A 20,078-nucleotide genomic window follows, 5' to 3' on the forward strand; every position below is an offset into this window, starting at 1 on the left:
ATATATATATATATATATATATATATATATATATATTATCCCTGGGGATAGGGCATTAAGAATACTTCCCACGTATTCCCTGCGTGTCGTAGAAGGCGACTAAAAGGGGAGGGAGCGGGGGGCTGGAAATCCTCCCCTCTCGTTTTTTTTTTTTTTTTTATTTTCCAAAAGAAGGAACAGAGGGGGCCAGGTGAGGATATTCCAAAAAAGGCCCAGTCCTCTGTTCTTAACGCTACCTCGCTAATGCGGGAAATGGCGAATAGTTTAAAAGAAAGAAAAAAAAAAAAAAAATATATATATATATATATATATATATATATATATATATATATATATATATATATATATTATGCTTAATCGCCGTCTCCCGCGTTAGCGAGGTAGCGCAAGGAAACAGACGAAAGAATGGCCCAACCCACCCACATACACATGTTTATAAACAAACGCCCACACACGCATATATACATACCTATGCATGTCAACGTATACACACACACACACACACACACACACACACACACACACATATATATATATATATATATATATATATTTTTTTTTTATTTTTTATTTTTTTTTTTTTTTTGCTTTGTCGCCGTCTCCCGCGTTTGCGAGGTACCGCAAGGAAACAGACGAAAGAAATGGCCCAACCCACCCCCATACACATGTATATACATACACGTCCACACACGCAAATATACATACCTACACAGCTTTCCATGGTTTACCCCAGACGCTTCACATGCCCTGATTCAATCCACTGACAGCACGTCAACCCCGGTATACCACATCGATCCAATTCACTCTATTCCTTGCCCTCCTTTCACCCTCCTGCATGTTCAGGCCCCGATCACACAAAGTCTTTTTCACTCCATCTTTCCACCTCCAATCTGGTCTCCCACTTCTCCTCGTTCCCACCACCTCCGACACATATATCCTCTTGGTCAATCTTTCCTCACTCATTCTCTCCATGTGCCCAAACCATTTCAAAACACCCTCTTCTGCTCTCTCAACCACGCCCTTTTTATTTCCACACATCTCTCTTAACCTTACGTTACTTACTCGATAAAACCACCTCACACCACACATTGTCCTCAAACATCTCATTTCCAGCACATCCACCCTCCTGCGCACAACTCTATCCATAGCCCACGCCTCGCAACCATACAAAATTGTTGGAACCACTATTCCTTCAAACATACCCATTTTTGCTTTCCGAGATAATGTTCTCGACTTCCACACATTCTTCAAGGCTCCCAGGATTTTCGCCCCCTCCCCCACCCTATGATCCACATCCGCTTCCATGGTTCCATCCGCTGCCAGATCCACTCCCAGATATCTAAAACACTTTACTTCCTCCAGTTTTTCTCCATTCAAACTTACCTCCCAATTGACTTGACCCTCAATCCTACTGTACCTAATAACCTTGATCTTATTCACATTTACTCTTAACTTTTTTCTTTCACACACTTTACCAAACTCAGTCACCAGCTTCTGCAGTTTCTCACATGAATCAGCCACCAGCGCTGTATCATCAGCGAACAACAACTGACTCACTTCCCAAGCTCTCTCATCCCCAACAGACTTCATACTTGCCCCTCTTTCCAAAACTCTTGCATTCACCTCCCTAACAACCCCATCCATAAACAAATTAAACAACCATGGAGACATCACACACCCCTGCCGCAAACCTACATTCACTGAGAACCAATCACTTTCCTCTCTTCCTACACGTACACATGCCTTACATCCTCGATAAAAACTTTTCACTGCTTCTAACAACTTGCCTCCCACACCATATATTCTTGATACCTTCCACAGAGCATCTCTATCAACTCTATCATATGCCTTCTCCAGATCCATAAATGCTACATACAAATCCATTTGCTTTTCTAAGTATTTCTCACATACATTCTCCAAAGCAAACACCTGATCCATACATCCTCTACCACTTCTGAAACCACACTGCTCTTCCCTAATCTGATGCTCTGTACATGCCTTCACCCTCTCAATCAATACCCTCCCATATAATTTACCATATATATACATATATTTTATTTATTTATTTATTATACTTTGTCGCTGTATCCCGCGTTTGCGAGGTAGCGCAAGGAAACAGACGAAAGAAATGGCCCAACCCCCCCCCCCCCATACACATGTATATACATACGTCCACACACGCAAATATACATACCTACACAGCTTTCCATGGTTTACCCCAGACGCTTCACATGCCTTGATTCAATCCACTGACAGCACGTCAACCCCGGTATACCACATCGCTCCAATTCACTCTGTTCCTTTCCCTCCTTTCACCCTCCTGCATGTTCAGGCCCCGATCACACAAAATCTTTTTCACTCCATCTTTCCACCTCCAATTTGGTCTCCCTCTTCTCCTCGTTCCCTCCACCTCCGACACATATATCCTCTTGGTCAATCTTTCCTCACTCATTCTCTCCATGTGCCCAAACCATTTCAAAACACCCTCTTCTGCTCTCTCAACCACGCTCTTTTTATTTCCACACATCTCTCTTACCCTTACGTTACTTACTCGATCAAACCACCTCACACCACACATTGTCCTCAAACATCTCATTTCCAGCACATCCATCCTCCTGCGCACAACTCTATCCATAGCCCACGCCTCGCAACCATACAACATTGTTGGAACCACTATTCCTTCAAACATACCCATTTTTGCTTTCCGAGATAATGTTCTCGACTTCCACACATTCTTCAAGGCTCCCAAAATTTTCGCCCCCTCCCCCACCCTATGATCCACTTCCGCTTCCATGGTTCCATCCGCTGCCAGATCCACTCCCAGATATCTAAAACACTTCACTTCCTCCAGTTTTTCTCCATTCAAACTCACCTCCCAATTGACTTGATCCTCAACCCTACTGTACCTAATAACCTTGCTCTTATTCACATTTACTCTTAACTTTCTTCTTTCACACACTTTACCAAACTCAGTCACCAGCTTCTGCAGTTTCTCACATGAATCAGCCACCAGCGCTGTATCATCAGCGAACAGCAACTGACTCACTTCCCAAGCTCTCTCATCCCCAACAGACTTCATACTTGCCCCTCTTTCCAAAACTCTTGCATTCACCTCCCTAACAACCCCATCCATAAACAAATTAAACAACCATGGAGACATCACACACCCCTGCCGCAAACCTACATTCACTGAGAACCAATCACTCTCCTCTCTTCCTACACGTACACATGCCTTACATCCTCGATAAAAACTTTTCACTGCTTCTAACAACTTGCCTCCCACACCATATATTCTTAATACCTTCCACAGAGCATCTCTATCAACTCTATCATATGCCTTCTCCAGATCCATAAATGCTACATACAAATCCATTTGCTTTTCTAAGTATTTCTCACATACATTCTTCAAAGCAAACACCTGATCCACACATCCTCTACCACTTCTGAAACCACACTGCTCTTCCCCAATCTGATGCTCTGTACATGCCTTCACCCTCTCAATCAATACCCTCCCATATAATTTACCAGGAATACTCAACAAACTTATACCTCTGTAATTTGAGCACTCACTCTTATCCCCTTTGCTTTTGTACAATGGCACTATGCACGCATTCTGCCAATCCTCAGGCACCTCACCATGAGTCATACATACATTTAATAACCTTACCAACCAGTCAACAATAGTCACCCCCTTTTTTAATAAATTCCACTGCAATACCATCCAAACCCGCTGCCTTGCCGGCTTTCATCTTCCGCAAAGCTTTTAGTACCTCTTCTCTGTTTACCAAATCATTTTCCCTAACCCTCTCACTTTGCACACCACCTCGACCAAAACACCCTATATCTGCCACTCTATCATTAAACACATTCAACAAACCTTCAAAATACTCACTCCATCTCCTTCTCAAATCACCACTACTTGTTATCACCTCCCCATTTGCGCCCTTCACTGAAGTTCCCATTTGCTCCCTTGTCTTACGCACTTTATTTACCTCCTTCCAGAACATCTTTTTATTCTCCCTAAAATTTAATGATACTCTCTAACCCCAACTCTCATTTGCCCTTTTTTTCACCTTATATATATATATATATATATATATATATATATATATATATATATATATATATATATATATATATATTCATACTTGCTGCCTTCATCCATTTCCGTCGCCACCTCGCCACACATGAATAGCATCCCCCCTCCCCCCCGCGAGGTAGCGCTAGGAAAAGACAAAAAAGGCCACTTTCGTTCACAGTATCTAGCTGTCATGTATAATGCACCGAGACCACAGCTCCCTTTCCACATCCAGGCCCCACAAACTTTCCATGGTTTACCCCAGACGCTTCACATGCCCTGGTTCAATCCATGGCATCAGACTGGGGAAGAGCAGTGTGGTTTCAGAAGTGGTAGAGGATGTGTAGATCAGGTGTTTGCTTTGAAGAATGTATGTGAGAAATACTTAGAAAAACATATAGATTTGTATGTAGCATTTATGGATCTGAAGAAGGCATATGATAGAGTTGATAGAGATGCCCTGTGGAAGGTATTAAGAGTATATGGTGTAGGAGATAAGTTGCTAGAAGCAGTGAAAAGTTTTTATCGAGGATGTAAGGCATGTGTACGAGTAGGAAGAGAGGAAAGTGGTTGGTTCCCAGTGAATGTCGGTTTGCGGCAGGGGTGCGTGATGTCTCCATGGTTGTTTAATTTGGTTATGGATGGGGTTGTTAGGGAGGTGAATGCAAGAGTTTTGGAGAAAGGGGCAAGTATGCAGTCTGTTGTGCATGAGAGGGCTTGGGAAGCGAGCCAGTTGTTGTTCGCTGATGATACAGCGCTGATGGCTGATTCGGGTGAGAAACTGCAAAAGTTGGTGAATGAGTTTGGTAAAGTGTGTGAAAGAAGAAAGCTGAGAGTAAATGTAAATAAGAGCAAGGTTATGAGGTTCAGTAGGGTTAAGGGACAAGTATATCGGGAGGTAAGTTTGAATGGAGAAAAACTGGATGAAGTGAAGTGTTTTAGATTTCTGGGAGTGGATTTGGCAGCGAAAGTGAGTCATAGGGTGGGGGAGGGGGCGATGGTTCTAGGAGCGTTGAAGAATGTGTGGAAGGCGAAAACGTTATCCCGGAGAGCAAAAATGGGTATGTTTGAAGGAATAGTGGATCCAACAATGTTATATGGTTGTGACGCATGGGCTATAGATAGGGTTGTGTGGAGGTGGGTGGATGTGTTGGAAATGAGATGTTCGAGGACAATATGTGGTGTGAGGTGGTTTGATCGAGTAAGTAATGAAAGGGCAAGAGAAATGTGTGGTAATAAAAAGAGTGTGCTTGAGAGAGCAGAAGAGGGTGTATTGAAATGGTTTGGTCACATGGAGTGAGTGAGGAAAGATTGACAAAGAGGATGTATGTGTCAGAGGTGGAGGGAATGAGGAGAAGTGGGAGACCAAATTGGAGGTGGAAGGATGGAGTGAAAAGGATTCTGAGCGATCAGGGCCTGAACATACAGGAGGGTGAAAGGCGTGAAATGAATAGAGTAAATTGGAACGATGTGGTATACCGGGGTCGACGTGCTGTCAATGGATTGAACCAGAGCATGTGAGGCGTCTGGGGTAAACCATGGAAAATGATGTAGGGCCTGGATGTGGAAAGGGAGCTGTGGTTTCAGTGCATTACACATGACAGCTAGACACTGAGCGTGAACGAATGTGGCCTTTGTTTTCTCTTCTTAGCGCTACCTCGTATGTGCGCGGGGGTTGGGGGGGGGGGTTCATTTCATGTGTGGCGGGGTGGCGGCGAGAATGAAGGCAGCTTGTATATGTGCATGTGTATATATGTATATGTCTGTGTATGTATATGTATGTATACGTTGAAATGTATAGGTATGTATATGTGCGTGTGTTGGCGTTTATGTATATACATGTGTAATGAGGGTGGGTTGGGCCATTCTTTCGTTTGTTTCCTTGCGCCACCTCGCTAACGCGGGAGACAGCGACAAAGTGTAATAAATAAATAAATAAATGAATATATATATATATATATATATATATATATATATATATATATATATATATATATATATATATATATATATATCCTAAGCTAGACCCAATTTATCGACCAACCCCTAAGGAAGGATGAACAGCTGGGTTGAGTGTGTGCTCGGTCCCGTTTGGCCCGTGAAGGCGTCAGGTTCAGCAATGTTATCCGGTATTATTATTATTATTATTATTATTATTATTATTATTATTATTATTATTATTATTTTTATTATTATCATTATTATTATTATTATTATTATTATTATTATTATTATTATTATTATTATTATCATCATTATTATTATTATTATTATTGCCATTAGTATTTTCATCATCCTTCTGGGACTGCAGCAATCAATATAGTATGTGCAAATGTATGTCATAGTGTTCACGAAAGAATGGCCGCTAAATGTCTACAACGAGTATTAATATAAGTACAGATAACAAAAGGGAAAGATTTCCCAGTCCAGCAGATACACTCACACACGTCTCCGGCTTTTCTTGGTGACATTATGGAGGTCACGTCGTCATGGGGCGAAATGAAGGTATTTCTTCAAATGTTTTATGACACTCGGACAATGTCATATTACGTTTTTTTTCATTTTGCTAATTGCTTCAAATTAGCGCCCGCGCTTCTGTGTAAAGGGAGGGAAACGATACGTCATTCCTGCAGATGGCCGCTTCCTGTGACAGTTGCTCTCCGAAAATTCTCGATTGTATTCCAGTGACCCAAAATAAGGAAGATTTTCTGGTTAGGTTGGTTGGTTAGTGTGTTGGGTTTGGCTGTTAGGAGGATGGCGATGTAGACCCTTTTTCCATATCAGTTATTTAGTATATCGTCCCACTTGACGCACATTTTTCTCTGGTTCTCATAGCCCTCCCGACTGTTGAGTGTGAGATCGAATTTGGGTACCGTATTACCTACCCAACACTAGTATCATGATCAGAACCTTCTTGATTCAGAATTGCTAACGATTAACGTACCCATACAGTAAGATTGAATAATGATAATAATGGTGATAACAATGATAATGATAATGATAATTATTGTTATTATTATTATTATTATTATTATTATTATTATTATTATTATTATTATTATTATTATTATTATTATAATTCATTAACCGCTGGTAGGGAAGGAAGTACTTCATAGCACGAAGGTCAACTGACTCTGGTTGGTTCTTAGATTAGGACTCTCGTCTCCCAAGGTTCTTACTATTCCCTGTGGTCAGTCTGAGGCTGGATCAAGGCGTCCATTCAATATGGATATTGTAACTTTATCTCCGTCTTCCAAAGGAAAAATGGAATGTAAGAAGGAGTCTTGGAACTAACTAGGTCCAAATATGTTTGAAATGGAGTGTCTTTATTGAACCAGAAGGCTGGATGTTTTGCAGCCATGACAACAGTGATGGTGTTTCGCCCGTTTTCCTGGCAAAGGAAATTTGTTTGAAAAGTTTTGGTTTGTTGGCATACGACCATAGTGGTTGAGTGCCCATTGTTAGACGAGCAGCAGCAGCAGTGTTTCTTAGTCGTCGATGTGAACCTGTCTTTGTATATTTGTATGTTTGGCCTAAGAAATACAGATGATTACTGATTGTGTTACTGCTAATGTTCTTTGGCATACATCCTGTAACAGAAGGTGTAAGGAAGCCAGGTTCAGCCCTTTTGCGGACGCGAGATATTGACAAATTTTAGGAAGTGTCTGGAGCCGGAGGATCAGAGGCTAGCTTAGCCGGCCTGTCCGCCTGCTTATTTTCAACTCCAGCATGAGAGGTGATCGTAAAGAAAGTCATAAAGAACGAGTTCGGATGGCGTGTCGGCCGCCACTGCTTAATGTATTTAACCAGAGAAGGAGAGGCAGGTGACTGTAATTATATGACTAGCAGTGGTGACTTATGGTCACAGATCACAATCCCTTCACAACAGGAGTTAATGATACATCCCAGTGTGTCGTGGATGGCTGCAAGCTCTGCTGTGTGTAGTGCTTCCTCAGTCTGCGACACGATGGAGGAAACTTTCAAGGAATCCATCCCAGTAGACTGCGAAAGCTCAACAAGAAGATCCATCAGGTTTTAGTGATCCGTCGGTGAGAATGACGCCTAGTCATGGGATGAAGCTCTTATGTGTCCCCATCCTCAAGGGTTGGACCCTTGGCACACGTTTGCCTGCTGCTTCTCACAGTTTCTGTTTGGCAACGACCACTCGAGGGTTGGCTGGTATGACGGCTCCTTCTTCCTAAAGCCGTGGAATTCTCTTCCTTCTTTTGTTTTTCTCTCACCGTATAACCCATCTTCCTTTAAGAGTCAGGTCTACAAACACCCTCAGAGCCTTGAAGATTTTTAGTTTCTTATTCTATTTTCTTTCTTCCAAGATGGCCTTGACTAGGTCATGTTCTGCCCGTGCCATGTCGCTCACTACATTTACAAAATGTTCTTCACCGCGCGAGCTGCTTCTGTAGTTACGCAAGAAAATCTTTGGTTACGGGAGTGTAATTATCAATGATATTCCTATTTCAAGCCTCAGGCAGGGATCCCTTCAGTATGCACAAGTTGTAGAGTCTAAGAAGGTTTCCTGGAACCTTTGCAGTGAGGATCAGCGTGGAGTAGGTGATGCCGTCTTCCCCAGGGGAGGGAGATGGCTGCACCCGTGAGAAGAGCTTGACAGAGTTGCTCATCGTTGATCGCTGCAGGATCATCCTCCTACCATGTTTTGGCTTCGTCGATACGGCGCTGCCATTGATCTTCATTTTGTGTTGGTACGAGTCATAGCTGAGGTAGTAGAGACCATAACTGTAGCTGTGAGGACCATTCTCCACCAGTTCTTCAGCTATTTTCAGTGGAGAATGATGGTGCTCTGGGGTCGGAGGTGTTTTCTTTGTGATACGTTGGATGTGTTCCCACATAAGGGCAGGATAAGTTTGCCGAATGATGGAGCTGGTGAAGTCATCCTTCGGCTCCCGGCGGACACAGGTCGTCTTGTCGATTAAGTTGTCAACTGCGGTGCAATACGTCCTAAGATTTTAATTCCTGGCACCTTGTCCATGGTTTCAGATGCTTCAGCGGCCGGACTTTTGTGGCTGATGATTCTGTCTTGAAGTACTCACTGCCCTGGCTAACCTGTTCTCCTTTTAGGGAAGTAGTCGATGTAACGCTGACCAGGTTGGTGTACACTGTGTTCACATCTGTGCCATGGTTTGCAGTGATCCATCTGTTGACCTAGGGTACGCATTTTGACATGTAGTATTTTGTCGGTATATTACAGCAGAGACGCTTATGTGGTGGAGGCTGATGAATAGAGTGAGAGTACTCGGCAATGAAGGCCACATGATCTGAGGCAAGAGAGGGCAGCAGATGAATTACGATGCTGGTGTTAATGAGGGCACTCATGAGAACATGGTCCAGTGTCCCGCCGTGCCACAGAGTAAGGCCAGCTGGGGTGGAGACATCCAGCCAATAGGATCCCACATTGTTGTAATGTCGGTAACCAATGGGGATGGAGCCGCTAGGGTTACCATTTGAGGTGGCTGGCACTGATCTCCAAAGTACATAATGCTCCTATCTGCAGGAGGTGGTAATTGGTCAGTACAAGGGTTGGGATTCAGCATATACTTTACATGTGTGTATAATGCCTCCTCCCAGCTGAAAAGTGAGATGTTGTATGAGTTATGTGTCGTCTCTCCTCCAGAATAAACGACGGGAGATGAGCGACTTATGTACGCGGTGAGTCCATTCGCTTTTGGTATACCGGAGGCTATGTACCCTCGATGTCAGGGGGACTTCGATTCTCCCAGGTTTTACGAGACGAAACACTCCTGGAGTAAGATGATGTCTGAGCTGTAGAAGAGGACGTGTCAGATGAGGATGTCTCTCTTAGCCCGTATGCTGTGTACGTTCTAATTGATTGTACACAGGATGTACTGACTTCTGTCCATATTTGCGTGTAACGCGGGTTATCCTCAGTGTCGGGCTTACTGCGCCACTGTGGTGATAAGGACCACCAATTGTTTCCGGCTCATCAGAAGCGGCTGAGCTGGAGCATTCTTGCCAGTCGTCTTGTTTGCTGTGCAGACTCGGACCCGGATGTGAGGGTGGTCGATATCACGTCTGTCTTGTCGGTCTTAAATAGTGGAAGCATCTGTATGAGCAGGTCTGTGGGAACGTGTATGGAGATGTGTTATCTTGTGCTTGTGTCTCCTAAAGTGATGAGTTATCATTCTGGAGGTGAGATGCTGGGCTGTTTTAAATCTAAGGTGAAAGATAGCTCTGGTCCCGAAAAGATATGTTATTTAGGGGCAGAGATACCGTGTTATTTTGGAAAGGGGATACAGGTATTGTGGAAGAGAGTTGCAGGATTCGTGGTGTTGGGTGACGTTGCTGGGCGATGAGGCTCGGTCACCGGCTCCACTGATGTTCACTGGAGGCAGAGAACGACGACGGTGTGGGATTGGTTTAGGAGATGGTTGACCTGGCATCACTGGACCGGATCATTTAGGTTGAGGGTGGTAGGGACTATTATTACTGGCCTGCAACACCTCCATTCACTTAGACGGATGAACTGACGGTGTAGGAAGTGAGGTGGCTGTAGCACTGCCATGAATTCATCGATGAAGGTCTTGGTGTTGGGCCCGGCGAAGCTCGGATGAGTTCAGACTTGAGTTGACAGGCACCGGAGTCATGTATGCAGGTCGGCACACCACGCCTAATTCACCAGGGCGGAGCAGTACCTCGAGGCATGACCAGTACCCCAGTTCCTGTAGCAGAGTGATCCGGGGAGGAGGAGTCGTTCATCCTTGGGAGTTCGCTGGGAGGATTAAGTTCACTCGCAGAGTGTAACCTCCAGGGAGGGGGTCTCCGGAGCACTGCGAACCACAACCAGCCTATCGATGGGAACCTTGTCATGTTTGAATCTCCTGACGGAGTGTAGTACCTGGTAGCTGCTGGTTGACCCAAACCAGGGTTTTGTTGCACGAGTTGTTGTGTGATAAGGTAAGGTTGAGTATATTGTTTGTCAGGTGATCTGTGGCAGTATATTCCACAGGCAAACAAAGGAGTTCTCCATTGCTGACGCGATTACTAACAACTTGCCGGGCTAAGTGCTATAGACAGATCTTCTCGACAATATAGACAAACCTGCTTGACAGTATAGTCAGACCTGCTCGACGATATAGACTAGACCTGCTCGACAATATAGACAGACCTGCTCGACAATATAGACAAACCTGCTTGACAATATAGACATACCTGCTCGACGATAAAGACTAGACCTGCTCGACAATATAGACAGACCTGCTCGACAATATAGACAGACCTACCGGACAATATAGACAGACCTGCTCGGCAATATAGACAGACCTGCTCCAGAATATAGACAGACCTGCCCGAAAATATAGACCTGACCTGCTCGACGATATAGACTAGACCCGCTCGACAATATAGACGGACCTGCTTGACAGTATAGACAGACCTGCTCAACAATATAGACTGGCCTGCTCAACAATATAGCAGACCTGTTCGACAATATAGAGAGACCTGCTCGACAATATAGACATACCTGCTTGACAATGTAGACATACCTGCATGACACTATAGATAGACCTGCTCAGCAATATAGACAGACCTGCCTGACAATATAGACAGACCTACTCGACATTATGGACAGACATGTTCGACAGTATAGAGAGAACTGCTCGACGATATGTACAGACTTGCTCGACAGTATAGACAGATCTGCTCGACTGTATAGACAGACCTGCTCGACAAGGACGACACCATGATTTAGGGTCGAGATGATAAGCCTGGGCGATTGTGCTCAGCCAGCGGATCTCGGTGTCAATAGAGGGATCACCAGGCAATGCGATCTCCTCGCGTCGCCCGTTCTTCTCGAGAAGCGACAACAGAACCAGCCACTGGAGGTCTTAGGCGAAGGGCACCGGGTTAAGCTGGAGGAGTGGCCATTTGGAGGAGTGGCCATTTGGAGGGTTCCGGATCCGCGGGGTTCTTGTTAATGGGTCAACACTTGAGGCCCTTGTCTGTGGGCGATCAAGACCAACTATGGACAGCCCTTAGGTCGCTCTTTCTAAGATAGATGTACTGTTATGTCTCCTTTTTAGATGGCATCCTTTTACGTTGCCAGGACCACTTTCTGAGATACGTTGGTAGACCTGCTTACTCTACACTGGCACTCCTGGAACTGGTAACACTGTCATCCCGATAGTGTTACTACTGGCACTCTAGTACTGGCACCCCAGCACTAGTAACACTAGTACTGGCACCCCAGCACTAGTAACACTAGTACTGGCACCCAAGCACTAGTAACACTAGTACTGGCATCCCAGCACTAGTAACACTAGCACTGGCACCCCAGCACAGGTAACACTAGTACTGGCACCCCAGCACTATTAACACTAGTACCCGCATCCCAGCACAGGTAGCACTAGTACTGGCATCCCAGCACAGGTAGCACTATTACTGGCACCCCAGCACAAGTAGCACTAGTACTGGCATCCCAGCACAGGTAGCACTAGTACTGGCACCCCAGCACAGGTAGCACTAGTACTGGCACCCCAGCACTGGTAGCACTAGTACTGGCAACCCCGACACTGTTAACACTAGTACTGGCACCCCGACACTGGTAGCTCTAGCACTGGCACCCCGGCACTGGTAGTACTAATACTGGCACCCCGACACTGGTACCACCAGTTCTGGTACTCCCAACACTGGTAGTACTAGTAGTGGCACCCCAGCACTAGTAGCACTAGTACTGGTACCTCGACACTGGTAGCACTAGTACTGGCACCCCCGACACTGGTAACACTAGTACTGGTACCCCAGCACTGGTAGCACTAGTACTGGTACCCCTGACACTGGTAACACTAGTACTGGCACCCCGACACTGGTAGCACTAGTACTGGCACCCCAGCACTGGTAGCACTAGTACTGGCACCCCTGCACTGGTACCACTAGTACTGGTATTCCCAACACTGGTAGTACTAGTACTGGCACCCCGACACTGGTAACACTAGTACTGGCACCCCAGAACTGGTACCACTAGTACTGGCACTCCAGCACTGGTACCACTAGTACTGGTATTCCCAACACTGGTAGCACTAGTACTGGCACCTCCGAAACTGGTAGCACTAGTACTGGCACTCCCGACACTAGTAGCACTAGTGCTGGCACCACGACACTGGTAGCACTAGTTCTGGCACCTTCGACACTGGTAGCACTAGTTCTGACACCTTCGACACTGGTAGCACTAGTACTGGCACCCCGACACTGGTAGCACTAGTACTGACACCCCAGCACTGGTAGCACTAGTACTGGAACCCCGACACTGGTAGCTCTAGTACTGGCACCTCCGACACTGGTAGCACTAGTACTGGCACCTCCGACACTGGTAGCACTAGTACTGGCACCCCCGACACTGGTAGCACTAGTACTGGCACCCCCGACACTGGTAGCACTAGTACTGGACACCCCGACACTGGTAGCACTAGTACTGGCACCCCAGCACTGGTAACACTAGTACTGGCACCCCCGACACTGGTAGCACTTGTACTAGCACCCCAGACACTGGTAGCACTAGTACTGGCACCCCCGACACTGGTAGCACTAGTGCTGGCACCTCCGACACTGGTAGCACTAGTACTGGCACCCCCGACACTGGTAGCACTAGTACTGGCACCCCAGCACTGGTAGCACTAGTACTGGCACCCCAGCACTGGTAACACTAGTACTGACACACCGACACTGGTAGCACTAGTACTGGCACCCCCGACACTGATAACACTAGTACTGGGACCCCGGCACTGGTAACACTAGGACCTCCGTCACTGGTAGTACTAGTACTGGCACCCCCGACACTGGTAACACTAGTACTGGCATCCCAGCACTGGGAGCACTAGTACTGGCACTCCAGCACTGGTAACCCTATTACTGGCCCCCAGCACTGGTAGCGTTAGTACCGGCACTGCTGCACTGGTAGCACTAGTACTGGCACCCCCGACACTGGTAGCACTAGTATTGGCACCCCAGCACTGGTAACACTAGCACCTCCGACACTGGTAGCACTAGTACTGGCACCCCCGACACTGATAACACTAGTACTGGGACCCCGGCACTGGTAACACTAGCACCTCCGACACTGGTAGCACTAGTATTGGCACCCCAGCACTGGTAGCACTAGTACTGGCACCCCCGACACCAGTAACAGTAGTACTGGCACCCCAGCACTGGGAGCACTAGTACTGGCACTCCAGCACTGGTAGCCCTAATACTGGCCCCCAGCACTGGTAGCGTTAGTACTGGCACTGCAGCACTGGTAGCACTAGTACTGGCACCCCCGACACTGGTAGCACTAGTATTGGCACCCCAGCACTGGTAACACTAGCACCTCCGACACTGGTAGCACTAGTACTGGCACCCCCGACACTGATAACACTAGTACTGGGACCCCGGCACTGGTAACACTAGCACCTTCGACACTGGTAGCACTAGTACTGGCACTCCCGACACTGGTAGCACTAGTACTGGGACCCCGGCACTGGTAGCACTAGTACTGGCACTCCCGACACTGGTAGCACTAGTACTGGCACTCCCGACACTGGTAGCACTAGTACTGGCACTCCCGACACTGGTAGCACTAGTACTGGCACTCCCGACACTGGTAGCACTAGTACTGGCACCCCAGCACTGGTAGCACTAGTACTGGCACCCCCGACAATAGTAGCAATGGCATTGGCACCCATGTTGCTGTTGACACTGTCCTCCCCCATAGGGGCAATGCTGGCACTGACGCCCTTAACGCTCATAGCATTGCCATTCCTGATATTGGTGGCACTGTCACCCCTGGCACAAGTGACGCTATAACTGGCTCTCGTGGTGTTGGTACCACTTACCCGGACACTGCCAACGCTAATGACACTGGGTATTGGCACCTATGGTACGGGTATCACTGGCACCCACCATACTGGTTGCAGTGGCACTCTGAACCGCTCACACTCGGCGTCCATGTTGGTCCCCAGGCACACTAGTCACACAGAAGACCCACCAGTGACGCCAGAATGACACCACTCAACTAAGGGACCCCCCCAGTTACCCTCAGGACGTAACGCTATTCATTCCTCCAGCTCGATTTAAGGTTCATTCCTTCAGGTTCCTGAGGAGACGAGCGAGTTCAAGAGACAGACGAGATAACACAGTGAAGTTTTCAGACCCTTGAGAACAACGGTTCGACCCTTGAGCAGGACGCTACGACGCTTGAGCATGACGGTGCGATCCTTGAGCACGACGATACGACCCTTGAGTACGATGGTAGGAGCCTTCAGCTCGACGATGCGACCCTTGAGCACGACGGTACGACCCTTATGCACAACGGCACAACCCTTAAGCACGACGGTACGACCCTTGACCACGAAGGTGTGACCCTTGGGCACGACGGTACGACCCTTGAGCACGACGGTGTGACCCTTGAGCACGACGGTACGAGCCTTGAGCACGACAATAGGAGCCTTGAGCACGACGGTGCGACGCTTAAGCACGAAGGTACAAGCCTTGAGCACGACAATACGAGCTTGACCACGACAAAGCGAGCCTAGAGTACGACGGTAGGACCCTTGAGCACGACGGTAGGACCCTTGAACACGACGATACGACCCTTGTGCACAACGGTACGACCCTTGAGCACGACGGTGTGACCCTTGAGCACGACGGTGTGACCCTTGAGCACGACGGTGCGACGCTTCGTTACAATGACCTGACCTTGGAGAGGTCAAGGCGTCATCATCCAGTGTCGTTCGATCGTGCTCAAGAATCGAACCGTCTTGCTCACGGGGTCAGATGCCATTCGTGTAGAAACCAATTAAATACCTTGTAATTTGTTCAGTGGATGTTTACAGTTGTCTCTTGCCCGTATGTCAGTATTAAGCAGCCATCACAGGGAGGGAGGAGGGGGGAAATAATGGCGTTGCTGATGTGATCTCTGCCAGTAAATCCTGCTTTATTAACAAGAATCTGATTTTTGATGTCATGTCTATTTTTTTATATGTATATTACCAACATCAGCAGTAACTCACGCCACCGGCGCCTTGCACGTCAAGCTTGAGTACGACAGCTTAACTCTTTGAGTACGACGACTTAATTCCTTAGGTACGACTACTTAATTCCTTGAGTACGACGACTTAACAAGAGTTCGGGGAATTAACTCCTTGAGTACGACGACTTTACCCCTTGAGTACGACGACTTTACTCTTAGAGTACGAAAGCTGAAAACTCTTAGTTCGAGGAATTAAGTCCCTGAGTACAACGACCTAACCCTTTTGGTATAACGATTTAACCCTTTGAGTACAAAGACATAACACCCATGAGTACAGCGATTTAAGGCCCCTGAGTACGACTACAAGCCCTTGATTACGATACCCTAACCCTTTGAGAATAGCGTCAGCGGTGTGTAGGGCGCGGATACCTGCATGTCACTTTTTTGTCGAATCTTGTATATCTGTATAACCTTAGCGTTTCAGCACATGAATAGAACTGAGTCCCGAATGAGTGTAAAACCCATTCATTTTTATCATACTGAATCTTATATGGATATTACAGAGATTTGTAGAACTCTGATTATCTTACTGAATCTTCTCTAGGTATAACAAGAGTCCTACGAGCATAATACTGAGTCTTACGTGCATAACAAAGTTGTATGAGTATGATACTGTGAGTTTTGTATGAATATAGTGAATCTTTTTTGAGAGCAATATAACAAAACTGTGAGTATAATGCTAACTTTTATAAGTCCTGTATGAGTATGATAATTAGTCATGTTAGTCTCAAAGTTTCTTGAATTCAGGTCTTGTATGATCATAGGAATTTTGAGCATTTATATATAGCACACAGTCTAGTATGGGTAGTGTTGATTCTTGTATAGCACTGAGTCTTGTATCAGTATAGTATTATGCCTTCTTTGAGTATGATAATGAGTGTTTGTATGAGTAGAGAACTGTGACTTGTTTAAGCGTAATAATGTGTGTTGTGTATGCTGCTGAGAATCAAATACGTAATATTCGTATCATATTGAGTTTTGTATATGCATGATATTGAGTCTTTTGTGAGAATGGTAATGATTTTCGTTTGAGTATGATACCAAATCTCATATAAGTGTAACAGTGATTCACATAAAAATGACCCTAGTATACGTATAATAATAAGATTTCTAAGAGTATGAGTCTTGTATGATATTGAATCGTGCATGAATGTAACTTGTATGTCTTGTATGTTCATAGTACAGAGTCTTCCATGTATGAGTGTAACACCAAGACTTGCATGAACATTACATGGATGTGCATGAGTAAAACTCTGTCTTGTATGAAGATACTGACCCCTGCTTAATTATATATAGCAATGATTTTCGTGAGTAAAATTCGGTCTTGTATATCACTGAGTCTTGTATGAGTATTTATAAGTGAAATACTGAGTCTTGTGTGAATATAAATCTAAGTCTTGTATGAGTATGATAATGAGTATTTTATGAGTATAAAAGCATAGCATGAGTAACTAGTCTATGAGTTTTGAATTTCATGTGTAATTCTTGTATAACACTGTCTTAGTGCATAAGAGTAAGTCTCTCATGGGTATGATATTAAGCTCTGTGACTGTTGATTTGACCCTGAAGGGTCAAATCAAAAGCCATGCCATCCTACCCCAAGGGTCGTCCCATCCTGTGCTTAAGGGTCGTAACGTCGTGCTCGAGGGTCGTACTCTTGTGCTCATTTGTCACCTCATCGTACTCTAGGTTGGCTGCTGAACAGTTATCGTTTGTATTATCATTATTATTATTATTATCATTATTATTATTATTATTATCATTATTATTCTATTGTGTAATTATCATTATGTAACTAGGATCCCTCTTTTGGGGGGTTCCAGCAGTTTCGCGACTGCACTCCACGCAGGAGCAGGGAAATGATGGACTTCTATGTGGCGGGAATATCTTCGTCGACACTGTACTCTCTCCGTCCGCTGACGGTGATTACAGCCTCGTCGAAGATGAAGATGATCTCGATCGCGGTGTTACCATTTGCAGGCGAAGTCCGATAGCAGTTATTGGCTTCTAGAGACACGAATTCCTCTTCAATTGGCCCGTTGAGAGCTTGTAATTGCTCTCCACTAAATGTGCCTTCCTATCCTCTTATCATCGTTAATGTTTGGCTACGAATTCATAGATATGAATTAGAATCCTTTGGCAATAATTACAGAGTGTGTATGTGAGTATGTCGGTAATGCCTAATTTATGTGCAAATTTATTTTCAGTCGCTGAGGTCAGACGTTTGGCAGTTGTATGACAAACGTGTATTTATCATTAGACGGATACACGTGCATAATTTGCACATTTTGTCACGTTGCGTAATTAACTGCGCAGAATTGTAATGTGATGCGCAGTCGCCGAACGGGTTTCCAGTATTAGAAATCTGTATTTAGGTCGTATCGTAGTTATTAATATCATTTCAGACTCGTTTCCATTGCCAGAAAGATGAGCTTTCGTGGTAACACGTCCATCAGGACAGGACCTCTATGACGCGATAATTTCCAGAAAATGTACGACAACTCCGGGTGATGGTGAAGGAAACACGCACCCACGCCTCCCTAGCCAGATACTCTCGCGCCGCCTAGGTGACAACGGCCACCTTTCCTCTTTACCTCATTCCTTCTACATTAAGCAGTGCAGGCAGGATGCGCAGCCTAAACAGTACAGTTGGAGAAAATGATTCTCGCTAAATAACTAACTTAGTGAACTTAACTAGGAAAACAGCTCTCACTGAGGGAAGTAGGAGAGTGGATGTCCTGCGTCGCCAGTGTCGTGGCAGATCCTTCAGTGTGCTTCTTGACGCAGCCCGGGAGGTCAGAACATCAGCTAAACCATCATCATCACCCAGCCCACACACTCAACTGCCCTATATCACCTGCGCTAAATTTTGTACACCATGTAAGTATCATTTTTTACAGCGCTTCAAATTTTATTATTCTCTTGTCAAAATTAAGATTAATCTAGTAACACAGTGTTGTTAGAAGAAAGAATATTCAATGAAGGTTTTTGTATACCTTTTGTTCATGGTCGAGGGATACTGTCGTTGTAAATGTGTAGATGAAAAAGTACACCTCGAATTGTTTGTTGTGGAAATTGTGAATGTTTATAAACCAGTTTGTTGTATAGAGTTCATAAGAGTTGTAGGAATGTGAAAAGCACTCTCTATGTCTGGCCACGAATGAGGGGATTTGTATATTTGCCCTTCCTCCCCCAAAATATTAGAAAATACCAGTTATTATTTTGTTTATGAAAATTTAGTCGCACATATATATATAAAAGAACAGTTTCCCAACTTCATATTAAAGAAAAAAAAGACTATAGGGAGAAAACGCAATTATTTAAACAGGTTATACATGTTTTTCTGAGTTTGTTGAGTCATGGGAGCCTTCCAGCATTCTCATACCTTCTGTTTAAATCTCACCCGTCTCATTAATCCTCGTTCCGCGCTCACTGTGTCAAACACCGGATTACGTGCGGGATTTATTGTTTGAGATATTGCGAAATTATTTTTTTGTCTGATATTTGATCGTGGCAACCGTTCCTTGCACCCTGGAGGCCGTGAGGTGTATGGAGGTAAACGAACCCAAACTTTTAGCTGAAGAGATGTTGTAGTAGTCACTTTATGAGCCAGGACACATGCTATGGCTGGGAGCACAGAATCTATAGAGGTACACAAATACAAGTGAAGATAGGTTAAAGAGGGTTTAGGGGCCCCGCGAACATTTAGAACAAAGACACCGTCGCTTCAAATAGTGTTGGGTCAGTACCCAGAATGTACTCCATTATATGTCAGAGAGGTTGGCTGAGGGACCCACCCATTTAATGCATAGGTTACACTTTACAGGATAGGTTTACACGTATATGTAATGGACTGGGGACGTATACGTAATAGACTGGCGATTAATGAGTCAAGTTACTGATTTGAAATGGACTGAGAACCACCTAGGATTCAAGAGCAGTAAA

General features: G+C 45.2%; 1 protein-coding gene across 2 annotated transcripts in view; it reads left to right on the top strand.

Annotated features, from left to right (window-relative positions):
• Positions 1 to 20,078, top strand: part of LOC139754269 (uncharacterized) — a 125,386-nt gene that overhangs the window by 53,786 nt on the left and 51,522 nt on the right. The window contains exon 1 of one of the 2 annotated variants that reach the window (XM_071671640.1): positions 18,665 to 19,013. The exons of the other annotated variant lie outside the window; for it this stretch is intronic. Coding sequence (XP_071527741.1) covers positions 19,012 to 19,013 — 2 coding nt within the window. The 5' untranslated portion in view covers positions 18,665 to 19,011. Of the gene's footprint in view, positions 1 to 18,664; positions 19,014 to 20,078 lie in introns of those variants that run through there. 2 annotated transcript variants of the gene reach the window in all.

Source organism: Panulirus ornatus, chromosome 16 (genome assembly GCF_036320965.1).
Source record: "Panulirus ornatus isolate Po-2019 chromosome 16, ASM3632096v1, whole genome shotgun sequence".
Classification (NCBI taxonomy): domain Eukaryota; kingdom Metazoa; phylum Arthropoda; class Malacostraca; order Decapoda; family Palinuridae; genus Panulirus; species Panulirus ornatus.